A 27187-nucleotide genomic window follows, 5' to 3' on the forward strand; every position below is an offset into this window, starting at 1 on the left:
ATGGGCACCTGAGGGTCATTTAATTTTTTTGGTAAAGTACCAAATATATCTTCTAGATTATTAGGTTGGATTAGAGCATGCTTCTTGACAAATTTTCCTTCCTAAAGATCAAGTCTCTTAATTGTTGTGGTAAAAATTGATATTCCATCAAAGGTTTTATAATTTATATTGTCACAACTAAAAAAAGGAAGTAGAAATATAAATTAAAAATTTGATCTTGTTTTTGATATCTTGCGTATGTTAAATTGATTATTATTCCATCTATCTAGGAAAGAATGACAAGAATCATAATACCATAATGAATATATCTACTTTTAGGTGTAATTTTATACATCTCTTTCTTAACGTTTGAACCAATTTTTTTTATTTTTTTTTTAATTTTTTTTTTTACATATTAGCAACTGAAGAATGTATTATAAATCATAACATTTTCAAGTTAAAATATTTAATAAATATTAAAAAAATAAAATCAATGAAAAAAATTATTTTGACTCTGTAAATGGTAATGGTTCAGCTATTTTTAGGCCAGAAGTAACACTCTTTTCGTTTTTGATGCAACCTCCATTCAGAATTTTCTGTCTTTTTTTGCGCGGATTGTTCTTTTCATTTGGGGTGGTCTTTAATTTTGGCCTTCGCTTAATATTCCGAGATTGTGGTTTGAACCCCAGCTCAGTAAAAATATATATATATATATTTCGCAAGGTAGAATTTCACAATAAGGAAGACAAAATTTGGATATTAAGGCAAAAGTTAAAAACCACCAATTTGAGAGACAAAAATTAAAGACCACCCCAGCAAAGAGTAATCCTGCAAATTGCTATATAGGCCCATATGTGCAACAATCACTTAACGATTAACATGGGAAATTTGGAGGATTATCCTTCGGTGGGGGTAGTCTTTAATTTTTGCCCTTCGCTAAAAATTTCTTGATTATGGGTTTGACCCCCGCTCAGTCAAAAAATAAAATAAAATCGCAAGGCAGAGTTTGGATTTGCAAGGCACATGAAAAACTCTACCTTGCTTCAGGCCGAGTTTCAAACTCTACCTTCTGCCTTGCGAATCCAAACTTCCGCCTTGTGATTTTTTTTTTTTTACTAAGCTGGGATTTGAACTATTAGAGGAAGACAAAAAATTAAAGACCACCAATTTGAGAGACAAACATTAATTAACATTGATGCGGATTGATATGGAAGAACTGCATATGCTTAAGTAGCTATGGTCATGCGACCAAGCCCATTGGACTATTGCTACACTTAATGAGCTGAAGCCCAGCATATAATGAAACAGGACAATTCGCACAAATGTGCCATTTAGAGGTGGGTTGGCAGGGTTGGGGTTTTTTTTTTTTTGGAGGGAGGGGGGGGGGGGGGGGGGGAGTGGTCTTTAATACGGTTCCTCAGTCTTTAATTTTTGTCCTTCGACACTTTAAGTAATATACTATAGAACTATGTAAAGTATGCCTTATCCGGCATAGTTCTGTAGAAATTAAGTTATCCTACAGAACTATGCCACAAACATAGTTTTTATGTAGTTACATAAAAAGTATGCCTTGTCCGGTATAATTTTGTAGAAATTAAGCTATACTACAAAATTATGCCGGAAAAGGAACTTCATAAACAAAACTATGCCTTAAGGTATAACTTTTGCTCGAATAGGTATAATTTATTATGAAATCTTGCCTTGCGATTTTTTTTTTCCTCTGCTGGGGTTCGAACCCGAATCTCTAATTTCATAGAACAGTGAATAAGGATACTTTGACCCATAAATTTTCATTAAATGAGAAGTAGGGCAAAAAATTAAAGACCTTATGGTCTAAGATTGTCCTTGAGGAGCTATTTTTGCACCAATTTCTCTATACTAATCAAATTCTTAATAAAGGAACCTAATGGCAGGGCAAAGTTTGGTTACTGATAGGGAACCAACCTGAGAAGCGAAAACTAGAGGTGCCATATTATGCTGGATTTGTACGGATCAAAATAGATTGAATCAATAAATAAGTCATTCTTCAATTATTAGCAAATCTTAATTTCTTAATTTTTCTCTTATAAAATTTATTTAATTATCAAATAAGACTAATTTTGACATCCCTACAAATACAAACAATAGGTCTTGAAAGTGTTTTCCTACAAAGACACCTTTATAGTAATCTCCATAAACGTTTCTACAAGAACCAAACAAGCTGGGTGGAAAGTTTCAAAAGTAGGAACAGGATCCACCCAAAACCCAAGTTGACGACCAAATTGTGCAAAATAAGTTATTATAGACATGAACACGGATCCAGATCTATCATTTTGATCACAATAAATACTTTCCATTTGAATTATATATCCATTTTTACATTTCCTCCATTTCTGCGAGGTTGTGGGCGTCATCCTATGTACATATCTAGGGGACCATAGAGCTTATTTATTAGTATTATTAAAATTAAAAATTTAAAAGAAAAAGAAACTCAGATAGAGAGATAAAGAAAGAGGACAAATGAGAAAAATGAAAAGAGTACGTGTAAGGCTGATAAACCAAAGAAAGAAGCCTTGCTGCCACACGAACTCAGCATCAAATATCTCTACAGCCAATGGCTATTAACTTCTCTCCTGACCCCCGATATCCAAAATCATAACCCCCTACTCCTGTTATTTTCCACCAGTACTTTCACATTTTTTTTTATCATTCTACAAATTTTACCAAAAGAAAACAAGTACACTTTCATTTCAGTAAGCAACACAACACACACTATCACTCTCGTCATTCTCTGTGCAACTGCTAAATTCAGGTATATTTGCTAAATTATAAGCTGAATACATCACCTGACCTGAGATCTTCATACTATTGTTTGATTTGTTTATTATTAGTTGCTTAACTTACTGTAAATCTGCTGTCCATTATCGCCTATTACACTTTTGCATTGTATCTCTTATGTGTCTCTGTAGATATGTTATGTAAGATCATAGTTTGTTATTTTCCGTTGTTGCGCTGCATCTATCGTACAAGTTCATAAAGTACCAGCGTTATGTTGTTTTCAAATTTTTTACAGCTTAGTTTATGTAAATTCTCTTCATGACTATGCATTCTAGCGAATTTATTCATGTCTGTGAAATTACTTCTATGAAAATCCATTTTGTGAACTAGATGATTAAGAATTATTAGCACAACTCAATAGAGACTTCACTCACCTAGCTAAGGAATAAAGGCGAGCAGAGCATTCCTTCTGTCGGCCTTTTATAGGTGCAGAGAAGCGTGGTGAATAAGCATAAGTTTCCTGTTTTCATTGCTCATCCAAAACTAAAAGAAAATGGAAGCAAAAAAATTAGACAAGTTGATTGATGAAAAACAACTAGGGGTAGCTTGATTGTTTGAATTTTCTGCTTACTATCCTTATTTTAGAAACTAATTGTCTCTTTCATATTGTTTCTTCTTGTGGACTTCCTGCCAGAAGCTTGAGAACTCGGGAGAGTAAATTCGAGAATCAACATAGCACCTGGTCATCAGCTGGCATGGTTGTAGTTCAGAAGCCTTGTTAAACGTCGTGTAGTAGCCCTTGTAATGGCCATTGCTGCAGTTATTGGACTCTATGCAGGAAATAGAATCCTAAGCTCGTCCTTATATTATTCTGATCTTACTGAAAAGTTATCGTCTAGCAGTGATCACACGTTGACTTGCAATCCTACAAGAAATGTGATCAATGCTAAGAAGTCATCTAATTATAGCCCCAATTATGTTTCCAATAGAAAAAAACAATCTGTTAAGGCTGTTAAGGAGCATGTAGACGTGGCGTCTGATCATTCCGATATGGATCCATTTGTTCAAATGTTCAAACAGTTGCAGAATGAAAGCTGCAGTGAAAAAGATTCAGTGGAGGTTCTTCTTCTGCTGCAGAAATCAATGCTTGAAAAACAATGGAATCTTTCAGCTGAAAAGATATTGACCACTTTGCCACCAAATGAGAAGAACTCTAAGAAGACGATGGAGATCACTTGTTCAGGGACATCTGCTAGGCGGAGGAGAATGGATACTCGTAAAAGAGTTCAGATTCCGAAAATATCAGCCGCAGCAAATATTGCAAGCAAGCGACTGAGATCTGTTGTCGGTCCAGAGCTAGTACAAAGCCGTTTAAAAGGTTACATAAATGGTGTAGTAAGCCAAGAACTGCTTACACACGTGGAAGTGGTGCAACTATCGAAAAAAATCAAATACGGAATTTATTTAGAAGAGCAGAAGTCCAGGTACTGAACTCACAACTCCATCCAACCCTACTTTCTCAAACATTGGATGAGACTTTAGGAGCTGATCTTCTCTTCAGTGAAATTACTATAAAGAAAAGAAATTTTGTAGAAAGAGTGAAATGAACTACCCACCCAAGTGTTCTGTTCCCGAGATTGTCCAACTTCTTTTGTATGTTTTCCCTAAATACATTTCTTTCACGATTTCGTAGGTCAAACTGTTACTGATATTTTAGTAAATCTTCAAACTCATTATAAGGTAAAGTTGTTATGCCCTTATGAAATGCCATGGGAGTGAACCAGATTTAAGCCAGTGTGGATGTTGCCAATGGTTACTAGCTTCCTTATCTAATAAAAAATGAGAGGTAAATAAACAAGTTGGAGGCAGAATGCTGGAGAAGCAATTGTGCTTTGATTATTTATACCTTGAAAATGTCTGTCATTAGATATTCTAGAGAGTTCCTTACCCCTTGGCATGTTACCACGATATGGTGGACTAGTATTTTTCAGCTAAGATTCGAAAATTCCTGTCTTTTTTTTTCCCCCGTTTTTGAGTAACTTCCATCAATATGTTTTAGAGATGATTTACCCAGCTTGTTTAATCCATGGAAAATTTTAGGCTGGAGAAAAAATTGGGATGTGAACCTTCTGACGATCAACTCGCAGTTTCCTTGAAAATATCTTGTGCTGATTTACGATCTACATTGATAGAGTGTTCCTTGGCTAGAGAAAAGCTTGCGATGAGCAATGTTCGTCTCGTCATGTCAATTGCACAAAGATATGATAGCATGGGTACTGAAATGGCTGACCTCATTCAGGTAACTTTTTACTGTATGAACAAAGCTACAGACGCAGAACTTCTTGCCTTTGTGCATTGGTCAATATACTTTAAAATCAAAATTGGCACTTCTTGAGGAAAATTCCTTCATCTGCATATAGGGGGGCCTTATTGGACTACTTCGTGGTATAGAGAAATTTGATCACTCAAGAGGATTCAAAATCTCAACTTATGTTTATTGGTGGATTCGTCAGGTGAGATTACTATTTAGTTTTGTTTTTCAGTTTCTTCAAAACAACAGAAGTTTGTAATATCACGACGACATTTCATTACCTTTTCCCCCAATTCTCAGGGCGTCTCCCGAGCATTAGTTGAGAATTCAAGAACGTTAAGATTGCCAATACATCTACATGAAAGACTGAGTATGATCCGTAATGCAAAAATCAAGCTTAGAGAGAATGGAATAACTCCATCAATTGAAGTAAGTTCTGTCAAAATGAATGATCGATATCATACTCTGAATATTGTTAATAAAGTTAACTGTAAAATATTACACTGCCCTTTTTTGCTAATTTGCTTGTGCTTCTCCTGAACCATCAGAAAATAGCTGAATGCCTCAACATGTCCCAGAAGAAAGTCAGGAATGCAACTGAGGTATGATTATCTTATAGATTAAACATTTCCAGTTCATATTGTACAAAACCGTTTCTAAGATATTTCTTCTTTTAGGCAAGCAGCAAGGTATTTTCACTTGATCGGGAAGCATTTCCCTCTTTAAATGGACTTCCTGGAGAAACACTTCATAGCGTAAGTCCGAACCTTAATCTTTGCATAAATGTATTCTAGATTTTTGTTTGGTAGCATTTTGGATTTATTAAATAATCCAAGACTGCCTGGCATTCCAAAATCAAATGTACATATTGACTTTCTCACAGATATTCTGAATTGATAATTAAGGACATTGGCTATTACGAATTCCAATTTAACTTCAGAGATTTGAGATAAACTATTAAATTATTAATTACCCATTATCAGAGAGATATACAATGTTAATTTAAAGAAAGGAACAACTGTAAGTATATTTTGTATAATCATTACCCACAGTAGGGAAATAATTAAGTACTGCCATTCTACTAGAAAGATTTGAACCCAAGATCTTGAGGTTTTAGGCCTTTCTTTTTATCAGCCATTTTCATCTTGAGTAATGTTTCATGGCCTACTTTCTTCTGCAGTACATTGCTGATAATCGCCTGGAGAACAACCCGTGGCATGGAGTTGATGAATGGACGCTCAAGGTAAATTAATGAAGATAAATCCTGATAATTTATTATTAAATAGTGAATGTGTGAATGGTATTTAATAAGTGACCTGTGATCATAAATTGAGAAAATCAAACTTTTGAGGTATTTGTTTCCTGATTTATCCCCCTCCCTTAAATTACAGAGGAATTAGTATTAACGCTGGTAGATGCAACAACAACAGCATACCCTGGTTGATGCATGCCTGAAAAATCCTAGTGGCAGTTAGCTCATTCTAGCATTATCTCCCTGAGATGAGTCTTTCCTCCTTAGACTCAAAGTTAGGTTCAATATCGATACATCAACTCATAATGATGGTCAGTTTCCCAATCATAATTTCGTGCAGGAAGTGTGATCTTGGCCTACATTCCTTGTACCTGTACCTCATTATATTTGATCGTGGCGCTACCATGAAATCTTGCTCCCTTGGATTCCCTTCTTTGTGCTTTTTCTCTTCTAGAACAAATTAGAACTGCACCTCAATCCCAAATTAGTTGAGGTCAGGTTCATGAATCCTCGCTAACCATATCGCTCCAGCAATCCAATATTTGAAGATTTAGGTTCTCTAGCACTAGAGGTTCTATATATTTTCTGTTGTCATACAAATCTCTAACGAGACTGTAGCAAACTAAACCTGAATCACATCTAATGTATAGTCTATATGGATCTTTTTTTCCATTTTGCCTTATTTTGTGCTGAGTCTACATGTATTCCAAGAGGTTATAGGTCGTTTTAGGTAACTTTCTTCCCTGTGATTTTAGGTCTATCTCATCAAATTTGAACCTGCTTTCCTTCTCTCTTCTCATCTCCAGGGAAGGAATACTTAATATATGTCACTGCTTTATTATTTTCGCAAGGAATGTATATAAACAAATTGGTAGTAAGGATAACACTCCAAATTAGGTCAAATTCGGGACAGGGGTAAAAATGATACCTGTGACTATCAATCATGCTTCTACCTACCTATGCTTCCCACGGAGTGGTGTTCGCTGGGCTTGCTGCCTTCTATGCCACATTCTTCTTTTCTTCTCATCTTATTTATCAAGATGTAAACTTGAAATGTCTAAGAGAGTAAATGGCCTAATGTGTTTGAGTTCTCTATGAGTTTTGCAAGGCACGAGCTTGATTACCAATAGATGGCAATTAAAAAATTTCAACTTTGATCAAAATTGGTTCAGTGGAAAGAGACTGTACCTTTTGTATTTTATTCATCACATGCTTCTATTTACTCTTGTAAAAATGCAAGAGAATACTTCTAAGGTTTATTTGTGTATAACTTGAATTGATAGATTGCTAGTGAAGAAATCATAACTGACTTCATCTGTTTTGCAGGATGAAGTAAACAACCTCATTTCCTCAACTCTTAGGGAACGCGAGAGAGATATTATCCGACTGTACTATGGTCTGGACAATGAGTGCCTTACCTGGGAGGATATTAGTAGAAGGTAAGAGTCCTAATGATATTGGTTGTTTACTTCTCAGTGGATATTACTTCTCCAATCCAGACTATGCCCTCATAGCGCAGTTCATGTTGTAGTAGACCTATTTTTTAACATAATTCTAGTTAACATGATTTCTCAGAATACTTCCCGAACATACAATTAAGAGCTAGTCTTCATGGGAAGAGGTGTGAGGTGTGGTGCTTCATTCTTCTTTTATCTCTTGGAAAGGAATATTGAAATATCATCAGATAGGCATAATCAACAATGTGAATTTAGTTAATAGGTAGCTAAAGACAAAGAAACTTTACATTTCTAAATTCATAACCAGCGTCAATTTGAACTTGGTTTGAAAAAATTATAGCAGTGAAGTTTCTTATTATGATTCATCTTTTGTTTGTTCACTGATATATCGATATGTTGAAAAAATCAATTTTCTTTCTATACAGGATAGGTTTGTCCAGAGAAAGGGTCAGGCAGGTTGGATTAGTAGCACTTGAGAAATTAAAACATGCTGCTAGGAAAGGACGATTAGATGCAATGTTGGTTAAACATTGAGTACGCTTGCTGAGACCAAACTACAAACGAACTGTACATAAAATGTAAGGTAACCTGCATCTCCAATCTATTTTCCTGAGAGGAGAATAGATAAAGATCTGAGAGACATTATTCATCCACTTCCATGCTCTCCTCCCAAGCCTCCAATTCTTACGAGAAGAGTCAGAAAGATGTAGGGAAGGTTTTTGTGCCTCATATCTTTTAGGATATCTCTGTGTTTATTGAGATAGGAGATAGTTAAAAGCAGATACTGTATATACGTTCCTTGTGTTGACTTCTTTCATACAGCTGATGTGATAATATCCATTTTATATGATGTATCTTGATTAAAGACAGTTTCGAAAATGTTAATTGACTTTGTACATATATTAGTGGTAAGAAAGTCGCACATCAAAGTTGAAATTTGAATAGCTAAAATGAATTTGAATTCTTAAAATTTGTCTGGGATAATAGCATTAGTGAAATCGTGCCAAACAGTTCGGAAGTTCTAAAAAAATGGGTTTGTAGTATATAAATGAGATGCAGTAGTTCTGTTTATGTTTCTATATGCCCAAATGAGCATCTGTATGCATGAGTTGGCACTTGACAAAAACATGGCTTTGTTTTGATGGAACTGTGAGCTTTTTGTATGAGTTGCCACTTGATAAAAGCCAGAGCTATGGGGAACCACGAAAAAGGAAAAGCTTCATGGCATTACTGCCTACAAGTTTACCAAGAATTGAACCAAGACTTAAATTAAACAGCTCATTAACATGTTTCAATTTCAACCGTCTGCCATGTGTATGCTACAAGAATTTATTTGCGATATTTCTAAAAGTTCCAATTGTCTGTGAGCTTAACCAAAGCCGTATCCAAGTAAATGCTGGTCTGCCTTTCACCTTGGGCTAGAGCTCACAATGAGAATTTTCATGTTAGTACTATTTAATTACTTACGTAGAGAGTCTATTATGCTCATCTCAATTTACAATAGGAAAAAAGAAAGCCAAAAAAGTACAAGGAACTCAAAAATTGCGATACCACTAACAATTTAGATAAAGCAGAACTGGGATACGAAAAAGTTAAAATATTTCCCAAAAAATATCTCTTTGGTCTTTTTTCAGAAAATATATATCTGCTTGATCTTTGACTAGCACGAACGAGAAAAGCAGAGAAAAGCTAGTGGCTTTCCGTCCACATCGACTAAGGCTTTTTAGATGCACACAAATGACAGTCAGTCACATATTCGATCACTTTACCTCTAAATGGATATAATTAAAAAGATTTAACAGATTATTATTATTATTTTACAACTGAAGAAAAACTATTCACTCTTTAATAATAATATAGTGTCATATAGTATGAAATATATAGGGTATGTATATAACATTCAAAACAGAACCAAATTCTAGCACCGCATTTTTATCTCAGTTCAAAAGTTGCTCCATTTATTTAATTACACAAGCTATAGAGGCAAGCAATCCCTGTATACGTTTTAAGTAATTCTGCCCCCAATAAGCTACAGTTTGCACTTCGCATTTCACAAGGTTCTATGGCGCAGTCAAAATCTGCACAACCAAAAAAAAATATCAGAGAGGCTCAACTATAGATATTTTAGTCTTTTATCATTCTAACAAACAAGTTGTCTATAGTACAGAGCAGGGAACAAACATAGGCTCACTAGCAGCTAATCTACTTTGTAGCTCTAATACAACAAGGTTAGGCATGCCCCAAATTCGGTTCAAAAGGGGAAAAACACTAGGCCAACTTCATTGGTAAACAGATCAGTAGTTAATTAGGACAACTCCTTCATTCGATGTCATCAATCCAGTCGCCATATATTTTACTAATCTTATCCGGGCCTTTCCATTTTTGCAACCTTTGGCCAGGCCTCTCAACTATGCCAGTCGGCCGCTGTACCTGAACACCCTGTCCCAGATGATAAACATCAGTGTGGAGTGCTGGATTGGTCGAGGGCATTGTACTTTCTGATGTTCTTAATGAACCCCCTCCCTGCTTTATATCTGGAGGAACAGAAATATAATCTCTGCCCTCATTTTCCGCAGCTCCTCCACCAAACTTGTTCAGTTCTGCCATGAAATAGCAAGAGTTAGTAGTTTGCACAGAATAATACGGAACATTGAGCAAAATTTTGTTGTCTAGTCCAATGAAACCAAACAGCTACAGCTAAGGTAACACGTGAGACCTCTGAACAATTAACTGAAAGATGGCCAAACAATGGCAAAATCTAAGTATCGTAGCATATAGATCGTACAATCACGTAGAGTCCCTTTTACCCTTAAACAACATAGTATCTCACGCAGGTCTCTCTACTGCAAAACCAAAGATAGTTACATGAGTACCAACTTTTAGTCAACATTCAACTGCTTCCATGATACTTAAAGTTCTTTCAGTAGCACAATCCATTGCCATAATTATGTCCGCATTTTAATGAAACTTATGAATTTGACACCTGAGAGGCTCTTCCTATTGCACATGAAAACATTGACACGAAACGTACACCAGGTTCGATTACATCTCTGTCTTCTTCTTCTTCCTTTCAAAAATAATTAAACATTTAATTCCATTACCTGGAAAACTGTAATCTTTATTACTTAACATGCTCTCCAGAATACACAAATCTCTAGGATGTTTCACAATTTCTGCTGACTTATTAGATTCTTCCACATCCCAGGTCTTATGACTCTTTGCAAACTACATCCAACAACCTCCTCAGCCAACCCCTTCTGCTGACCTTATTCTTTAAAATTTTCATTTCATAGTCACCTTGGCTCATCAACCAACTAACAAGATTTTAGGAAATTCAATTTTATCCACCTTATCTTTCCTTTTCTTTTTGTTGGATATAATAAACCCCACCTCACCACCCAGGAGCCAATTAGTTTGGCAAGTGATGGCCTCATCGGCTCATCTATAGAGGTATCAATAAAGAGGAGGGCAATGACGAGAGTTTCAGTTATTATGCAGACTAGTTGAGGAAAAAGAGGTTAATTAATATGACAAACAAGAGTAAGACAGATAACTTAAAGCAAGTAAATAAACTCAAAACGTCAATGACATTTCCCAGTGCCTAGAATAGAACTACCATCAATCATCCCCATCAAAAAACTAATCTTCCATCTATCCAACAAATTGATTGTAGAAAGCACAATCTCTAATTTCCTTTCCCACCAAGATTCTCATTGTTCTCTGAATATTGCCTCATAGGCTGTTAGATTCTCATAGGCTATGTTGTCCGAACTCTCAAAAAACGCCGTCGTACATGTTGGATCCTCAAAAAATTGCAATACTTTTAGAGGCACCCGGCAGCATTTTTGAAGAGTCCGAGCAACACAGCTGATATGTAGTCACAGAAGTTACAAGAGTGGTAAATGTTTACCTTGTTGGGAAGAGAATTTAAAAGGGTTTTCTTGCTAGCAAGTGTTCAACAGAAGAGGAGATAGAAGTGCTGGGAAAGTAGTGATCAGCATAACAAAGAAGAAAAAAAGAGATTCTAAAGTACCCACTGGGTGCAAACAATTTCTGAGGGCCATCGGACTGGGTAAAACCCTGAATTACCCGTGGTGCACTTGCGGGAAACTCCTTGCCGAGGGCCTGTGCACCCCCGGGATTAGTCGGGGCTCAAAGAGCCTCGGACACCCGGTGCTTAATCAAAAAAAAGAGATTCTAAAGTTGGAAAAATGGATGGAAAGGTAGATCAGATTGGAGCAAAATTACTACTGTGTTTTCACTTAATAAGGAAAAAAAAAACTTTGTTATAGTTCCCAGCCAGAATTTTGGAGCATTTTCAAGATAACTACATAACGGCAAATGAACAATTCTCCATTTTTCATGAAAATGAACACAGAAAATGAGAATCTTCTGATAGTGAACATACAAGAAACTTCAATTATTGCGCTCTTCTTCTACTCTACAAAGAATTTCACTTGCAACCCTTTCACTTTCTAGATGCTCCTTTTGAGTTAATTTCAAAATAAATGGCTTCCTACCCTCATTATGTGTGCATAAACAAACTGAATGCTACCCAGAAAAGCTAATAAGCAGGTCACCTAAAGGTAGTTCTCCATTTTAACCAGGGGTAAAGTCGGAAACGCAAGAGAAGTTTGATCAATCATCTCAAAATACCAATCTTAACTAATAAGGATAGCATGTGGTATCACAGAGTACTAACTACTAAGACATAGGTTTACCTGAAACCGAAACCAAACTGGTGGAAGTAATCTATAAGTACAGTGCCATCTAGTAAACTTGTATATGAAATCCTTAAACAATTGATGAGTTACACTACTTTTATAAGTATTGAAGTCATCCAATATAGAAGAAAGAAATTTCAGTTTCTTTAATAGGTATTTTCAGCTTGTCTGGATTTCAAGTTCCCAATTAGACTTTTAAGATGATAAGGTAAGTCGCTGTCCACCATTAAAGACAAGGAAACCTTAATAAGCTTATCAACTTGCATTTGCTCCTAAACAAAATTTAACCAAGCTTCCAACAAGCCAAAAGTCAGTCATAAAATCATCAATCTTCAGCAATCTCATTGTTAGCACTGATAAATGATAAGATAAGTCGCTGTCCGCCATAAAAGATAAAAGGGAACCTTAATACACTTACCAACTTGCAATTTCACCTAAACGAAAATTAACCAAGCAGATCAACGTTTCAGCAAAGCCAAATCAATCATAAATCATCAATCTTAATGTAAACATTGATATCATCTCTCTATACCAGAAATAAGCAAAAGGTCATATCCATACCTGCCGCACCATGAGCAAAATGACACTTGCTGCCAAATGGGCAATAACCAGTAGTCTCCCACTTATTACAAATTCTTGTCTTCCAGTTTGAAGGCTTTTGGGTTGCTCCACTAGTAGCATTATTACCAAATCCACCAACAGTTGGAGTCACACTTATTGCAACACTCTCTCTAGATCGCGATTGTTCATCGTGAAGGAAGGTGCAACTATCTCCATAAGGACATCCCTCTTCAGTGTAGAACTTCTTGCAATGCCTCCCTTTAGCGGATCTTTGAGACTCCCCACGCAAATCAGGAGAGCTCAATATCGGTATCTGATGTTCTTCTCTCATTTCCACCATTCCTCCGCGATCACTTTCATGTGCAGCTACTATCTCTTGCCAATTAGGAGGCGGTTTGCGAAGCTCCTCTATTCCATGAGCAAAGTTACAATTAGTAACATAGGGGCAAACACCAGCACGGAACTTACAACACAGTTTAGTCTTAAAGAACATCTTTCCGATTGCTTTAGAGCTACTGGTAACTATAACTCGTGCATCTGAATCCTGCACATTCCTCGACTTCTTGTTTGGGGGCTCACTCCCAGACCGGTTTTGTGAATGTCTACCCTCCTGACTGGAATTGGAATCAGTGTTCCAGGCTCTATAATCATCCTCAGTAGCCCAAACTGCCTGGTCAGAATAATTAGGACCCCAACCGTCGAAACCACCACTACTGGGAGTGGAATCTGGGATCCCATTGCCTACAGAATAATCAGGTTCTCCCATATAATCCATTAAAACAGCAGATCTGACGGCCCAAGATATTCAATTCCGAAAACGGGTAAAATAGAGTTACATGACATACAAAAACAAGCTCAAACTATGAGCAAGAAGATTTACACACTGATAGCTATACCTCAACAAATATTACTGCCCAGAGAGAATGAGAAATCAGGAAACTCAAACAAACAAGAACAACCCAACTCACTTATGGCCAAGGAAGGGAACAAAAAGTTACCAAATTTAGAAACTTTTCTTGAAAATAAGGGATTGGAAGCTAAAAATCCTATCTTTTTCACTTAATTGTTATAGAAACCAAAGTGCAATGCAAAGTTTCAAGAATCAAACATGCCCTAATTCAAATTTGCAAAGAGAATAAGTATAGTACAACAAGTAATTAAACAAGATTGACCAACTACAATGCCAATTCAAAAACCCTAGGTTTAAAATAAAGAAAACCCAACAAACCCAGATTGAAAAACAGCAGCTACAGAAAAGGAAAGACAACACAAATTAGAAACAGTTAATTAAGTAAATTTAGATAAGGAAACAAAATCTCAAGACTAAATTGAGATCAGATTATGGGTAATGATTTTTGCGGATGAAAATGAGATTTAAAAAAAAAAAAAGGAGGAGCGGTGGTCAAGTCATTGGCCCTTAATCTTTATCCCCTCAAAATAGCAATGTTTACTGTAATACAGGACAATTCCGGTCAGGTTAGATTTGCCTATGCCTAAATAGGGATTTATTTAGTATGCAAGTGTACTTATCAAAGTCTCGAGAGGTTAGATAATTTTTTTCAATAAATTCACGCCACATAAACTTTAATCTTAATTTCAGTTTTGATTCTTTAAAATTAATAGTTACATAAGGAGTTCTATATTATTTTTTATAATTAATTTTTTTGCACAATGCATGAAGAAGTTGTATTTTTAAAAAATATTTAAATCATAAAATAAATATAGGGTGAAAATAGAACATGTGGAGTATTTTGTTTTAAGTGAGTGTTAAATCTTGATTTTGGGATAATTAATTATATGTTTTTTTAAAATTTAAAGAACAATATATAATTCTGAAAAGAGAAATATAAAAGGGGGAAAAGCAAGACAATTGTCACGGAAAAGAAAATTTTCCTTCTTTCTTCTTTGGAAAAGAGTTTCACTTGGACAAAACAATTGTGAAAATTGGACATGTGAGTGAAAATTAGTATTGCTTGAAAAAAACATTCAAAACAGTATTTTATAATTTATTGAAAGTTCAAATACTTCAGTTTGATATTTACAAAAATTATAATAGCATTAATGCCCAAAGGGTCACTGCTGTCTCAGATGATCAAACCTTTTATAGTATTACTATTTTACCTCCAAATTTTTGTAATTTCCAAATATTCCTTTCCAAACAGAAGTCCCAACTCTCTTTATTTCATTCTCATCGTTCGTCCTTCTTTGCATAAAAAAACATTTTAAATTTATAGTTTTTGTAAAAACTTTAAGAATATTTCAGGCGTTTTAATACGATAAAAAAGTATTTTGGAATAATTTCAGAGACCTTCCTTCACGTTTACCTTTATAATACTCATCTTCCTTGTGATTTGACATATTACACTTACCTTCCTTATTTTGAATATTCGATAACCAAACTAATTTAAGTGACTAAATTATTGTAACCTTCTCAAACTACCCTTTTGTGACATTAATTATCAACCAGAATACTCACCTTAATTCTCTTTATACTTTATAATTTGCTTAAAAGCAGATAGCAATCTCTTCAAGTAAGAAGAAGAATTTAGAACGTAAGAATATCTTTCTCATATTTGAATTCAAAACAAATCAAGTGACATTGATATTGATTAAAAAATATGTTGGAGATACTTACATTATCGCCTGAATGTGCATCTTTGGTAGCCTATTTATTTTAACCATGTTGAATACTTCAGTTTATACAATTTTTAATCTGTTTCATTAATAAGAGCATAGTCAGACTAATTAGAAATCTTAATCTTCAATAGCAACGGGAGATAAAGATGAAGTTCATCCCATGTAAAACATTGTCTAAACTTGTCTGCTACATTATATAACCAGCCTTTTTTTGTCTTAATATAACCGGCCATAGTTATTAGTTACATCAAATATTAGATGCAAAAGCACCAAGAGTTCTTATAGTCAATCATTAATATATCATATTTCACTATACAGATTATAAAACTTTAGTCTGATGTAAAACTCAAAAAAGCACATAATATTTCTATAGAAATTAACGGGTATATATATTATTTTTTTAAAAAGAACATAAACCCATCAGAATGAATATTTATCAGCAAAATTCTTGCAAATCTTGGCTAATAGAGTCAAGATGATGTAAATTTTTAAAGTTGTGTTTAGTATAAGGTTATCAACTTGAAACGAAAGAGTACTTGCTTGAAATCTTCCCAGAACTTGAGAAACTTTTGAGAGATGTTTATATTTAAAAACCTAAAATTTATAAAAAAAAAAAAAAAAAAAAAGTTCCACATAAGGGTAATCTTGGGATATTAGAGAAAATAAATTACTTAAATTAGTTTGGTTACAAAATATTCAAAACAATGGAGGTAAGTGTAATATGTGAAAGCACGAGGGAGGTGAATGTTATAGAGGCAAACGTAAAGGGAAGTCTCGGAAATTACCCCAATTATTTATCGTCGTTGTTTATTATCACTTTCAACACTTTTATTCAAATACATAATTGCTTATTTATAAATTCAATTCCAATACCAAAAAAAAAAATCAACATTTAATATTTATCGGCTACTTTTTCGATGTTTAATATTTATCGGCTATTTTTAATTAGTTAATCCAGAAGGTATCTTTATTTGCTTTGCTGTAGGGACATGAACAAGGTCCCATCATATCAACATACTTGTATAAGTTTAAGCTTAAAAGAGTCGGGAGTTGATAAAAATCTCAATTCTCAAAGAAAGGTGATGATTATTGGTTAACTAAATAAAGTTGGTTAACTCTACAAGACTATCCTTTTCCTTTCTGTAAAAGAAAAGTAAGCATTATAGAAATAGACCATCTGAAAACAACATCAAACCTGCCTGACCCATTCTCCATCTTTATCAGCTGGAAAAAGCAGAAAGAAGTAGATACATACTACTACTGACTTTTTTTCCTGAAAAAGAAGAGTTATTACTACTGCTACCCTGCTGCCAAAGCAGAAATACCTCCTCTCATTTTTATGAAACTAGCAGGGGTAGCCTTGTAAATTCCTCCTTGCAATTCAAAAGCTGCAACTGATATAGAAAAAGTAGTAGTAATGGGCCACTATAGAGGCAGATGATCACCAACTCAAATGAGTTTTTTCTCTGTAAGTTCTTTGTAATTCCATCAGTGCTAATAGTAGTAACATTGCTGTGATATTCTTGATATAATTTCATAAAGCTTTTTTATTTCTTTTTAGTTATCTCGGTCTTACATATATATATTTTTTTTTTTGCCAGGAAGACAATGACAGCAATTTAGCAGCAATTAGTCTTCCCTTGTGTTGATAAAGTAGCATTTTGTTTCTCGTCAACCACCAACATGTCCACTAAATCCAAGTAAGTGCGATGGATCCGAACTGTGTTGTTTCTGCAATTGTAACATGTTTGTAACCGCTAGTATTATTTTTCCCTCAGTAATCACTACTTCTTTTTTATGATTTTATGCATCTTGGTTAATTGTTGCCTTGATATGCTTGATTGGCTTCTTACATGCTGGATCATTATTGGCTTGATCTAAGGATCTAAAATTGCCCTCAGTGTAGCACAATTTTCTGGTGCACCTGCTTTTTTCCTGCTAATGCTGCGAAAAAGTAAAAAGAAGAGGGAAAAAAAGGAGAAAAAGATAGCTTGAAAGATAGCTTGGATACTGTAATTTGATAAAAAAGTCTCCAACTTTGGCGTGGATCCTTCTAAATTGTTTAGCAAATTACTAATTGGATGCTGTGGAGGTGGGGTGATGGGATTGATCTTATGTGATCTTGCATTTTTTGAATTGCTTTGAGTATCTGGTTTACCTAATTGTTGCATATTTGAACTTGCACCAGATCAACTCTTAATGGAACTCCTAGCAACTCGACACCATCAACTCCTCGGATCAGTAGAGTGAGCAGGGGAATAGCTAAAACTGATGCTGATTCACCCTCTCCTTTGCAGAATTTGCGTCGTTCAGTGGATAAATCTGTTAGATCTGCTATTTTTTCTAAGCCTTCTGTGGAACGGCGGTCCTCTAAGCTCAGTACCCTGCCTGATGTGAGTTTCACAAAATCCATTTAACGTTACACATATTAATTGGACTAAAGGATCAGGCCTTGTTTAAATTGGAACCAAGGAGATGTAGCTTGAGTTGCATTGCCTTGGCCAGTGTCTAATAAGGCTCAAAATAAAGAAAGTTCTTCATGAAATTTGAATTGATATTGGTGTCTCAATGAAAAGTTTTTTGTCTTCTGTAACTTATGCATTCTGATCTTTGTTACTGCTTGATTTTAATCGTTATCAGAAAAAGCCAACACGGATACTGAAGCCATCAGAACTACAAGCTGAATTAAATGTTGCTCGAGAAGATCTGAAGAAGGCCAAAGAGATGTTGGCTTTGGTTGAAAAGGAAAAAGTGCAAGCTCTTGAAGAAGTGAAGGAAGCTCAGAAATTGTCTGAGGAAGCTAATGAGAAGCTGAGAGAAGCTTTGGTAGCTCGAAAGCAAGCTGAAGAGAACTCCGAAGTTGAAACGTTTCGTGCTGTTGAGATGGAACAGGTGGGGATTGAATCTGCTCAAAAGAAAGAAGAGGAATGGAAGAAGGACCTCGAAGCTGTGAGGAATCAACATGCTGTTGATGTGTCTGCTCTCCTCTCTGCCACACAGGAACTTCAACGTGTAAAGCGCGAATTGGCCATGGCATGTGAGGCCAAAAATAAGGCACTTAGCAATGCTGAGGATGCTGGGAAAATTGCTGAAACTCATGCTGGGAAGGTGGAAATCCTCTCGGCTGAGTTAGTGAGAATGAAATCTTTACTTGATTCCAGGATCTCTTGGAATGAAACGGAGGTTAATGAGAAGAATATGATGGTGGAAGATCTAACACTCGAGATAAACACGCTAAAAGAAGAACTGGAGAAAGCAAAAAGTTATGAAGCTAAATTGGTGGAAAAAGAAGGTATCATGAAGCAACTTAATGTCGATTTGGAGGCTGCTAAGATGGCTGAATCTCACGCTCATAATGTATTGGAGGAGTGGAAGAAGAAGGTTGAAGAATTGGACGCTCAGGCTGAGGAAGCATGCCATCTAGAAAGATCTGCATCAGTAACTCTAGAGTCGGTCATGAAACAACTCGAAGCAAGCAATGATTCGGTGCATGATGCAGAATCTGAGATTGCATGTCTCAAGGAGAAGGTGCGGATACTTGAGGAATCAGAACATCACACTCAAATGGCCAAGGAAGAAGCGAGTGAGTTGAGAAAGAAGGTAGATTCTCTTATATATGATCTTGAAACAGTGAAGGAGGAGAAGAATCAGGCTATGGAGAATGAGAAACTAGCAGCAGCCAGTATTCAAACACTGTTAGAACAAAAAAACAGACTTGTAAATGATTTGGAAAGGTCTAGGGAGGAGGAAGAAAAAAGTAAGAAGGCAATGGAAAGTTTGGCATCAGCTTTGCATGAGGTTTCTTCAGAAGCAAGAGAATCCAAAGAGAGGTTGTTGTCTAACCAAGATGAAAATGAACATTATGAAACACAAATTGAAGATTTGAAGTTGGTATTGAAAGCAACAGAAGAAAAGTATGAAAATATGCTTGACGACGCAAAAGAGAAACTTGATGTTCTTACCAGTTCTGTTAAACAATCCAAGGATGAGCACCAGAAATTGAAGACTGAGTGGGAGGAAAAGGAGCTTCATCTGATGAGTTGCATGAATAAAACTGAAGAAGAAAAATCATCGATGGAAAAAGAGATAAACCGACTAGTAAATCTGCTAGAAGATGCTGAAAAAGAAGCTTCTGTCAAAAAAGATGGAGAAGCTTATTTGAAGAATTCCCTAAAGAAATCTGAATCTGAGGTGACTTATTTAAAGGAGGTCCTTGGTGTAGCAAAGGATGAGAGCATGAGGTTGAAGGAACGTTTAACGGACAAAGAAAATGAGGTGCAGAATATTGTTCGCGAAAATGAGGAGCTTCGAAGTAGAGAAGCTGCATCTTGGAAGAAAGTTGAGGAGTTGTCCATGTTGCTTGAAGAATCATTAGCCAAAAATGAACCTGAAGCAAATGGAGAGCTTTCTGATAGCGAAAAAGACTATGACATACTCCCAAAAGTAGTGAAATTCTCTGATCAAATAGAGAAGCCTAAGATGGAACTTCCACCTTATCAATCTGAGCAACCTGTTGAAGAAAAACCTGAAGATGTCAAAATCTCCTCACATGATGAAGCTGATCTTAAGGCCTCTAAACTGGTCGATAATTCAAATGGAAAGCTAAATGAACTTGAGAACAAAGAAAAGGAAGATGATGATTTGGTAAAAGCTGAGAATAAAATATGGGAAAGAGAAGCAGAACTAGAAGAAAAACCAGAGTCAAAGGCTGATGGTGAAGAGAGCCATGAAAATGGTGGCACATCTCCTACTAAGCAGCAAAATCAGAAGAAGAAAAAACCTTTGTTTCATAAATTTGGAAGCCTACTGAAGAAGAAAAGCACCAGCAGCCAGAAGTAACTGATCAGTTATCAACTGCTTTGTGCCTGGCATATAGCAGTTATACTAGCAAAGAGTAAACATTTGGACTGGAATATGGTTGGTTTTAAAATATTTTGCTCTTCTGTTTTCTTATTTGTTTATATTTCAAATAGGGGCTTACATAAGAAAAAAGGTTGTATCATCTTTAGTTTTTTCCTTCTTATTTTTTGGGGGGTTCTGTTTCTCGATTTTAATTTGTCATGTTGGGAATATCCTTTATATTTGACACCATTTTTTCCAGCTTTATTCTCTGTACATTTGGTTTCTAATTTGCATGAAAGAAGAAATGCTTGTTCAAGTATACATTAGTTTGGTTTCCATTCTAGAATTGCTCTTGGTTCCAACATCTATCTCTTAGTTCATCTTTTCTTCCTAATGAAACAGCTATCTTTTAGTTGAACTTGTTGGGCTAAAACGGCCCCAAGATACTCTTAATATGATGTGATATTGTCTGTTTTAGGCCAAGCCCGCACGGTTTTTCCCAAAAGGCCTCACATCATTAAGAGTATCCAACTCCTTATAAATAGCTCCTTTTTCTTTTCAGCTATCAATGTGGTACTTTTTTCGCACACCCAACAATCTCCCCCTCGAACTAAGTTCCACGTGGCTCATTATCATACCACGGGTCAGAGATTCAATATGTCTGTGTGCCACTCACATCGTCAGAGTATTTATGGTCACCGAAGCCCAAAGGCTGTGTATGCGTCTTCAAAGCTACGAGTAAAGATTGTAAACCGGCCCATAGATGGGCAAAGACACTAAGCCGGGCCCCACACCATACTCCGCTATCTTCATACTCGTCCCGCCAAATCATTGACTCTGATACCAGTTGTTGGGCTAAAACGGCCCAAAGATACTCTTACATGATGTGATATTGTCCGCGTTGGGCCGTTTTAGGCAAACAACTGGTATCATAGCCAATGGTTTGGCGGGACGAGTATGAAGATGGCGGAATGTGGTGTGAGGGCCGGCTTAGTGCCTTTGCCCATCTATGAGCCGGTTTATAACCTTTACTCGTAGCTTCGAAGACGCATACACAGCCTTTGGGCTTCGGTGACCGTAAATACTCTGACGATGTGGATGGCACACAAACATGTTGAATCTCTGACCCGTGGCATGATAATGAGCCACGTGGAACTTAGTTCGAGGGGGAGATTGTTGGGTGTGCGAACAAAGTACCACATTGGTAGCTGAAAAGAAAAATGAGCTAGTTCTAAGGAGTTGAATACTCTTAATGATGTGAGGCCTTTTGGTGAAAACCGTGCGGGCTTGACCCAAAGCGGACAATATCACATCATGTTAAGAGTATTTTTGGGCTGTTTTAGCTCAACAACTGGTATCAGAGCAGAAGCTGTAGCAGCCTTTGACATGATATCAGGCCCAGGCTGATACGATGTGGGCCCCCGGAAAAAAAAGGGGGCATACGGACCAACTGACCGGTCCCGGACTGATGGGAGGTGAAAATGCCTCCGGTCCACAAATGTGCCCGCTCCGGCCCAGACAGAAGAATCGGAGAATGTCCGGATCTGGGTGTGAGGGGGTGAAGAGAAATGTACCAGATCTGTCAGAGATGAAATCCCTAGGCTCTTTATAAGGCTTGGACAGTCCTCCTCCCATTGAGCTAGCTTTTGGGGTGTGAGTTAGGCCTAATACCTAATTTGACAAAACTACTGAAGTTATCTTATAAGGTGTTCAACGCATTGAATCTGCTAATCTGAAATATAAATCTTTACTAGGATTTTTTTTTTTTTTAAAGAATAGAGAAAATTTTAGATTCAAGCTTCCTCTTATGTGACGCTCGATTTAATTTTGAATTCGTTAGGTCTATGACAAAGTCAAACAAGCAGTAGAAATTTGAGGATGTAAGAAGCTGATTTAATAGGGCAAATGGAATCTACAGAGAATTTCAACATAAGATCTCACATAAAATAATATAATATTTAACAATCACATAAACTAGTAGTTTTTTATATGATTAATGTAGGTTTGATTAGCGACGCAAAATATGTTTTGCCGTAATCTATTAGCTGGTAGAGTGGTAGTATTAAGCATACAACTTATTTTAAGTTCGAATTTAAGTATTATTATGTGAAATATAACCTTAAATGAAAATTGTCGTGTTTCAATATATCTTGTTTTTTTTTTCAATATATATCTATATGATGAACAATGTTATAGTCGTGAATGTTAGTATCTCACTCCTATAAACTTGCCTCTATTTAAATCATTCACCATATCAACTGTTTTTATATTTAATTTTTCATAACTAATATTTAAGTCTCATTTTGGGTGTGTTCGGTAGGGAGGATATCCAATTTTTCTATGTTTGGTTGGTTAGAAAATATTTTTCTAGGAACATAAGTTCATTAAAATGAAAAAAATGACTTTCCTGATGAAAATAAAAATACTTTTTATATTGATTGTGTTCTCTCACCCTCTAACCCACCTCATCTTCACCCCTACACCCACCACCGTAGCCTCCATCCCCACCACCTCACACCCCTCCAAATCACTTATTTTCTTGAAAAGTATCTTTTCATAAAAATATTTTCCTTCGTATCCCACACACCGTGTTACACTTATACTTTTTAGTTCTTAAAAGACAAATTCTTTTTTATATTTAAAAATAATTTATTTAATTTTTATAAAATAATTTAGGGAAACAAATATTTTACCTTTTTATTAAGAGAATTTACTTGGTGTAGCTGCCCCTAAGACTTATTTATGGATAGTAACTACTCTTTCTAATATTTAAGTTTAGTAGCTATATTATTCAAATTTTACAATTCATAGCTACCCCACTTTTTACTAATTAACTGTGTTGCCCCCATATCCCTACATACACGCTACATGTTTATCTCTCTTCCTAAATACACGACAATTAACTCCCCAATTCTCTCAATTTCTTCCATTATTCAAATCAGTTTCTATCACATCTTCAATTCTCATATCAGTTTCTTGTTATGAAGATTTGAGCAACTAACAATTTTTTTTTTTAAGTGGGTACATGACTCATATTGAGAGTGTTGATGAAATTAGTGAAGGGAAAGAGAAAAAATATGAAGGTCATGGAGAAACAATGTTGTTAATGGATTTCTGTTTTGGATGACCAAGGAAATAGAGATGTCGAATAAGAGAAAATGGAGAGCTGAAACATGTTTTATTACAGTGTTAATAGTTCCTTAGGTGGTGTAGCATCATCTACGAGCAAGAGAATAGGTTGTTGGTATAGAAACACCATTGATGGGAGTTGTGGAGTTTCATGCCCACCAAGTGTTTGATAAAATATTTCAGTATATTTCAATGTATTAACAAACATTATATTTAATTTTCAGTGTATTTCAGTATATTATTTCATTGTATTTCAATGTATTTATCTTTTTTTTTTTTTTTTGCGTAAATATAGTGAATGTTCCAAATATATAGGCTATTTTTGCTCCACTTTGTTTTCACGATTTTGCATCTCGCTGTATTTCAATGTATTTCTAATTTATAAAACAATTATGATATATTTCATTATATTCCATTGTATATACGCATACTACAACTTTATATTTCTTAAACAATCAACCATATTTTATTGTATTCCAGTGTATATTTTTCTGTATTCGGAAGTTTTTAGATCTTTAGTGGTTTTTGAATTTAAAAAGTTTTGATTGTGATAAAAGTTGAGAGAAATTCATGAGCTGTTATGGAAGAACAACTGTTATGCGTGATTTATGAGAAGTTTTAAATTGAATCTCAGTTTAAAAAAAAAAATTGTTCCATAATAGGGCCTGATTTTACTCTCTGGTGATTTGCGTTTCTTGTATTTCACTGTATTTCATTATATTACATTATATATATATGCATACTACAACTTTTGAATGGAGTGATTTTGTTGAGTTTTTTTGAATTAAAAAACTTTTGAATGGAGTGATTTTGATCGACAGACGTGAGCTGTTATGGAACCTCATAAGGTTTGCGTGAATCATGGAACCATTAATACAAATTACCATTTAATTTGGAAAATATTTTTATTGCCTTAAATAGAGCCGTTCTTTACTCAACAGCGTCGCTGTATTTCTCTGTATTTCGAAAACGCGAAATTTACTGGAAATACAGCCAAAAGCAGTTACGAATTATAATTTTTTAACTTGTAGTTATAAATTGTTAGAAGCTATTAAAAGGTAGCTATTTGTGTAAGTTTCACTTTTATTAAATCACAAATTTTAAACCTTTACTTGTATTTTAAGTTCATGTCCAATCAAATTTGAACGGAGCAAGAGTAAAGTAAAGTTTTTAGTGATGGGTTGTGTTACGATTTTGCTGTCAAGGGCCTACAACGTGCCACGCGTCCCACTACACTCTTGCTGATTCCCACGAGCACTAGTATTAAAACGAATCTAGATTTATCGTAGTGTTTCCTAAAATTAAAAAATATCCTTCTTTCAACATTTTCTTGATTTCATATCTCAATTTTGAATTAATCAGCTATGTCAGAAAGGAGATTCCGCTTTGGTTACGTACTTGCATCAAAAAAAGTTTCCAGTTTTATTCAAGATTCACTCATCAATCATGCCCAAGAAAAAGGTATTGATCTAATCCCAATAGATCTTAAGAAACCATTAATTGAACAAGGTCCATTTGATTGTATTTTCCACAAACTATATGGTCAAGAATGGAGAAAACAATTAGAAGAATTTGCCATTCAAAACCCAACCACCATTATAGTAGATCCATTTGATGCAATTGAAAAGCTTCACAATAGAATTTCAATGCTTGAAGTTGTTAATGAAATGAAAATAACTGGAGATAATGAAACTATTGGAATCCCAATTCAGATTTTTGTTGAAGATAATTCTGAGTCTCTTTTCGATGCGATTACTCGTCAAGGTTTGCATTTTCCAGTTATTGCTAAGAATTTGATTGCTAATGGCACTGCTGATTCTCATCAAATGTACTTAGTTTTGAAACCTGAAGGATTAGAAGGGTTGAAAAAGCCAGTTGTTTTACAGGAATTTGTGAATCATGGGGGTGTTATTTTTAAGGTTTATGTAGCTGGGGATCATGTGAAATGTGTGAAAAGAAGGTCATTGCCTGATATTCCGGACGAAAAATTGGAGACATTGGAAAGTTTGATATCTTTTTCACAGATATCTAATTTGACTGATAAGATTGATCATAGTTTTGATGAACTGATTGAGAAGGCGGAGATGCCACCGTTGAGTTTTGTGAATGAAGTGGCTAATCAGTTGAGGGATGCTTTGAAGTTGCATCTGTTTAACTTTGATATGATAAGGGATAATAAAGTTGGAAATAGGTATCTTGTTATTGATATCAATTATTTCCCTGGTTATGCTAAACTGCCAAATTATGAGAGTATGATGACTGCGTTTTTCCTTGATATTGCACGCGAGAAGCAAGACAACGAGTCTCGTTTGGCTTCCGAATGATCATAGCCAATGTAGTTGTTCTACAGTTAGTTCTTTACTGTTTTATTTCAGTGGCCAGAAAATGGAAACAACACTACTGCAGATGATGCTGAAGTGTCTGAAATAAACTTGCTTATTCAGGTAGATGTGAATCAAAAGAGGCTAACTGCTCTGATTACCTACATTTGTTAGGTGAGGTGCAATTGATGCTTCTCGGTGTCCTTTCGTTTTCTTAAGTTCTTTAGTTACTGAAATGTGGAATAACTTGGAAATGGATGGTAATACTTCAAAGTTTCAACATGTCCTCTTGAAGGAAGTTTTTAATTTTGAGGAATTGATGTTTTTCCAACATGTTTTACTGTAATAGTATATGAGATTGCTTCAGCCTTTCTCTTTCTTGCTAGTTTCTTTAATACTTCAGTTGCCTTTCTGGTTAATTGGTTCAACCAATCTTTTATGCTTCCCTCCCCTACTATTTCTTGTCGAGGCATGTATATTTTTGCGCTTTTACTAATTCAACCATAAATTGGTGGTAGGCCATATAAGCCTGCATTGTCAAATAGAACAAAGAATTAGTGTATTGTCGTCTTCTAAGATGCATATTTTAGGTTCTTCATGCTTCTCTAATGGAATTCGATATGCAAAAGTTAATGTTTTCCACAGTTGAAACTGATGTGATTAGGATTAGTAGAGTTGGTGATGAGGTGGGCTAGAAAATCTGGCGTAGTGGGTGGCAACATTTCTATTATTGTTCTTGGCTTCATGACACCACACAGTTAAGATAAGGATTTAACTTATTCTAATGTGAGAATTTGAATGATAGACCATACAAATTGCTTAAGGTGTTGAAAACCTTATCATCTACCCCTCGGGCCTAATTTCAAACAATCGAGGTGCAAAGCTTAGGACACATCTTACGAATCTTATCCCTAGTCATTAAGATGTTACCTTCTAAGGTTGATTTGTGCCTGGACATACCTGCTCGCACCCCATTCCTCACATAACTACTCAGTACAGGGTCAGAAAAATTAAATGTGCTTTGGCACATAACATAATTACATATATGTAGGCTGTAGATTACCATTACTTAATTGTAACTTCTGTCTGGAAACATTGGTAGTCGAAGGGGAACATTCTGGGAACTCGGGATGTAAGAATGGTTATGGTAGCCTGAAAAAGGTTGGAATCTTGCAATTTTTTATAATTTTTGAGTAATTAATCGCGAACACTCTTTT

General features: G+C 35.4%; 4 protein-coding genes across 5 annotated transcripts; 3 read left to right on the forward strand and 1 right to left on the reverse strand.

Moving 5' to 3' along the window:
* Positions 1-2502: 2502 nt before the first annotated feature.
* On the forward strand, positions 2503-8641 carry LOC132602679 (RNA polymerase sigma factor sigA-like). Of its 2 annotated transcripts, none has more exons than XM_060315478.1 (10): positions 2503-2770; positions 3431-4220; positions 4837-5035; positions 5157-5249; positions 5348-5476; positions 5596-5649; positions 5725-5802; positions 6228-6290; positions 7626-7738; positions 8182-8641. In XM_060315478.1, exons 2-10 carry the CDS (start codon positions 3541-3543, stop codon positions 8288-8290), a joined length of 1518 nt encoding a protein of 505 aa, XP_060171461.1. In that variant the 5' UTR covers positions 2503-2770; positions 3431-3540; the 3' UTR covers positions 8291-8641. The 2 variants fall into 2 exon arrangements, with proteins under 2 accessions (XP_060171461.1, XP_060171468.1); XM_060315485.1 differs by having other exon boundaries at positions 3434-4220.
* Positions 8642-9870: 1229 nt separating this feature from the next.
* On the reverse strand, positions 9871-14545 carry LOC132602698 (zinc finger CCCH domain-containing protein 56-like). Its single transcript, XM_060315488.1, has 2 exons — positions 13042-14545; positions 9871-10356 (listed from the first exon to the last, which is right to left on the reverse strand). The coding sequence occupies exons 1-2, from the start codon at positions 13814-13816 to the stop codon at positions 10076-10078; spliced, it is 1056 nt and encodes a 351-aa protein (XP_060171471.1). The 5' UTR covers positions 13817-14545; the 3' UTR covers positions 9871-10075.
* Positions 14546-16744: 2199 nt separating this feature from the next.
* Positions 16745-20839, forward strand: LOC132602710 (WEB family protein At5g16730, chloroplastic-like). Its single transcript, XM_060315494.1, has 4 exons — positions 16745-17146; positions 17280-17378; positions 17867-18071; positions 18319-20839. Exons 2-4 carry the CDS (start codon positions 17362-17364, stop codon positions 20515-20517), a joined length of 2421 nt encoding a protein of 806 aa, XP_060171477.1. The 5' UTR covers positions 16745-17146; positions 17280-17361; the 3' UTR covers positions 20518-20839.
* A 4092-nt stretch (positions 20840-24931) lies between these two features.
* LOC132602721 (inositol-tetrakisphosphate 1-kinase 1-like) lies at positions 24932-26336 on the forward strand. Its single transcript, XM_060315502.1, has one exon. The coding sequence runs from the start codon at positions 25014-25016 to the stop codon at positions 25971-25973; it is 960 nt and encodes a 319-aa protein (XP_060171485.1). The 5' UTR covers positions 24932-25013; the 3' UTR covers positions 25974-26336.
* The last annotated feature ends 851 nt before the right edge of the window (positions 26337-27187 follow it).

The sequence above is a fragment of the Lycium barbarum genome, chromosome 1 (genome assembly GCF_019175385.1).
Source record: "Lycium barbarum isolate Lr01 chromosome 1, ASM1917538v2, whole genome shotgun sequence".
In the NCBI taxonomy this organism is placed as follows: Eukaryota; Viridiplantae; Streptophyta; class Magnoliopsida; order Solanales; family Solanaceae; genus Lycium; species Lycium barbarum.

Bases quoted from the DNA above. Each gene is read 5' to 3' on its own strand.
- LOC132602679 (XM_060315478.1), top strand. From the start codon at position 3,541: ATGGCCATTGCTGCAGTTATTGGACTCTATGCAGGAAATAGAATCCTA. The intron at 5,250-5,347 runs GTGAGATTACTA...CCCAATTCTCAG, and splicing joins TTTATTGGTGGATTCGTCAG to GGCGTCTCCCGAGCATTAGT. The intron at 7,739-8,181 runs GTAAGAGTCCTA...CTTTCTATACAG, and splicing joins TGGGAGGATATTAGTAGAAG to GATAGGTTTGTCCAGAGAAA.
- LOC132602698 (XM_060315488.1), bottom strand. From the start codon at position 13,816: ATGGATTATATGGGAGAACCTGATTATTCTGTAGGCAATGGGATCCCA. The intron at 10,357-13,041 runs GTATGGATATGA...ATTTCATGGCAG, and splicing joins TTTTGCTCATGGTGCGGCAG to AACTGAACAAGTTTGGTGGA.
- LOC132602710 (XM_060315494.1), top strand. The intron at 18,072-18,318 runs GTGAGTTTCACA...AATCGTTATCAG, and splicing joins AGCTCAGTACCCTGCCTGAT to AAAAAGCCAACACGGATACT.
- LOC132602721 (XM_060315502.1), top strand. From the start codon at position 25,014: ATGTCAGAAAGGAGATTCCGCTTTGGTTACGTACTTGCATCAAAAAAA.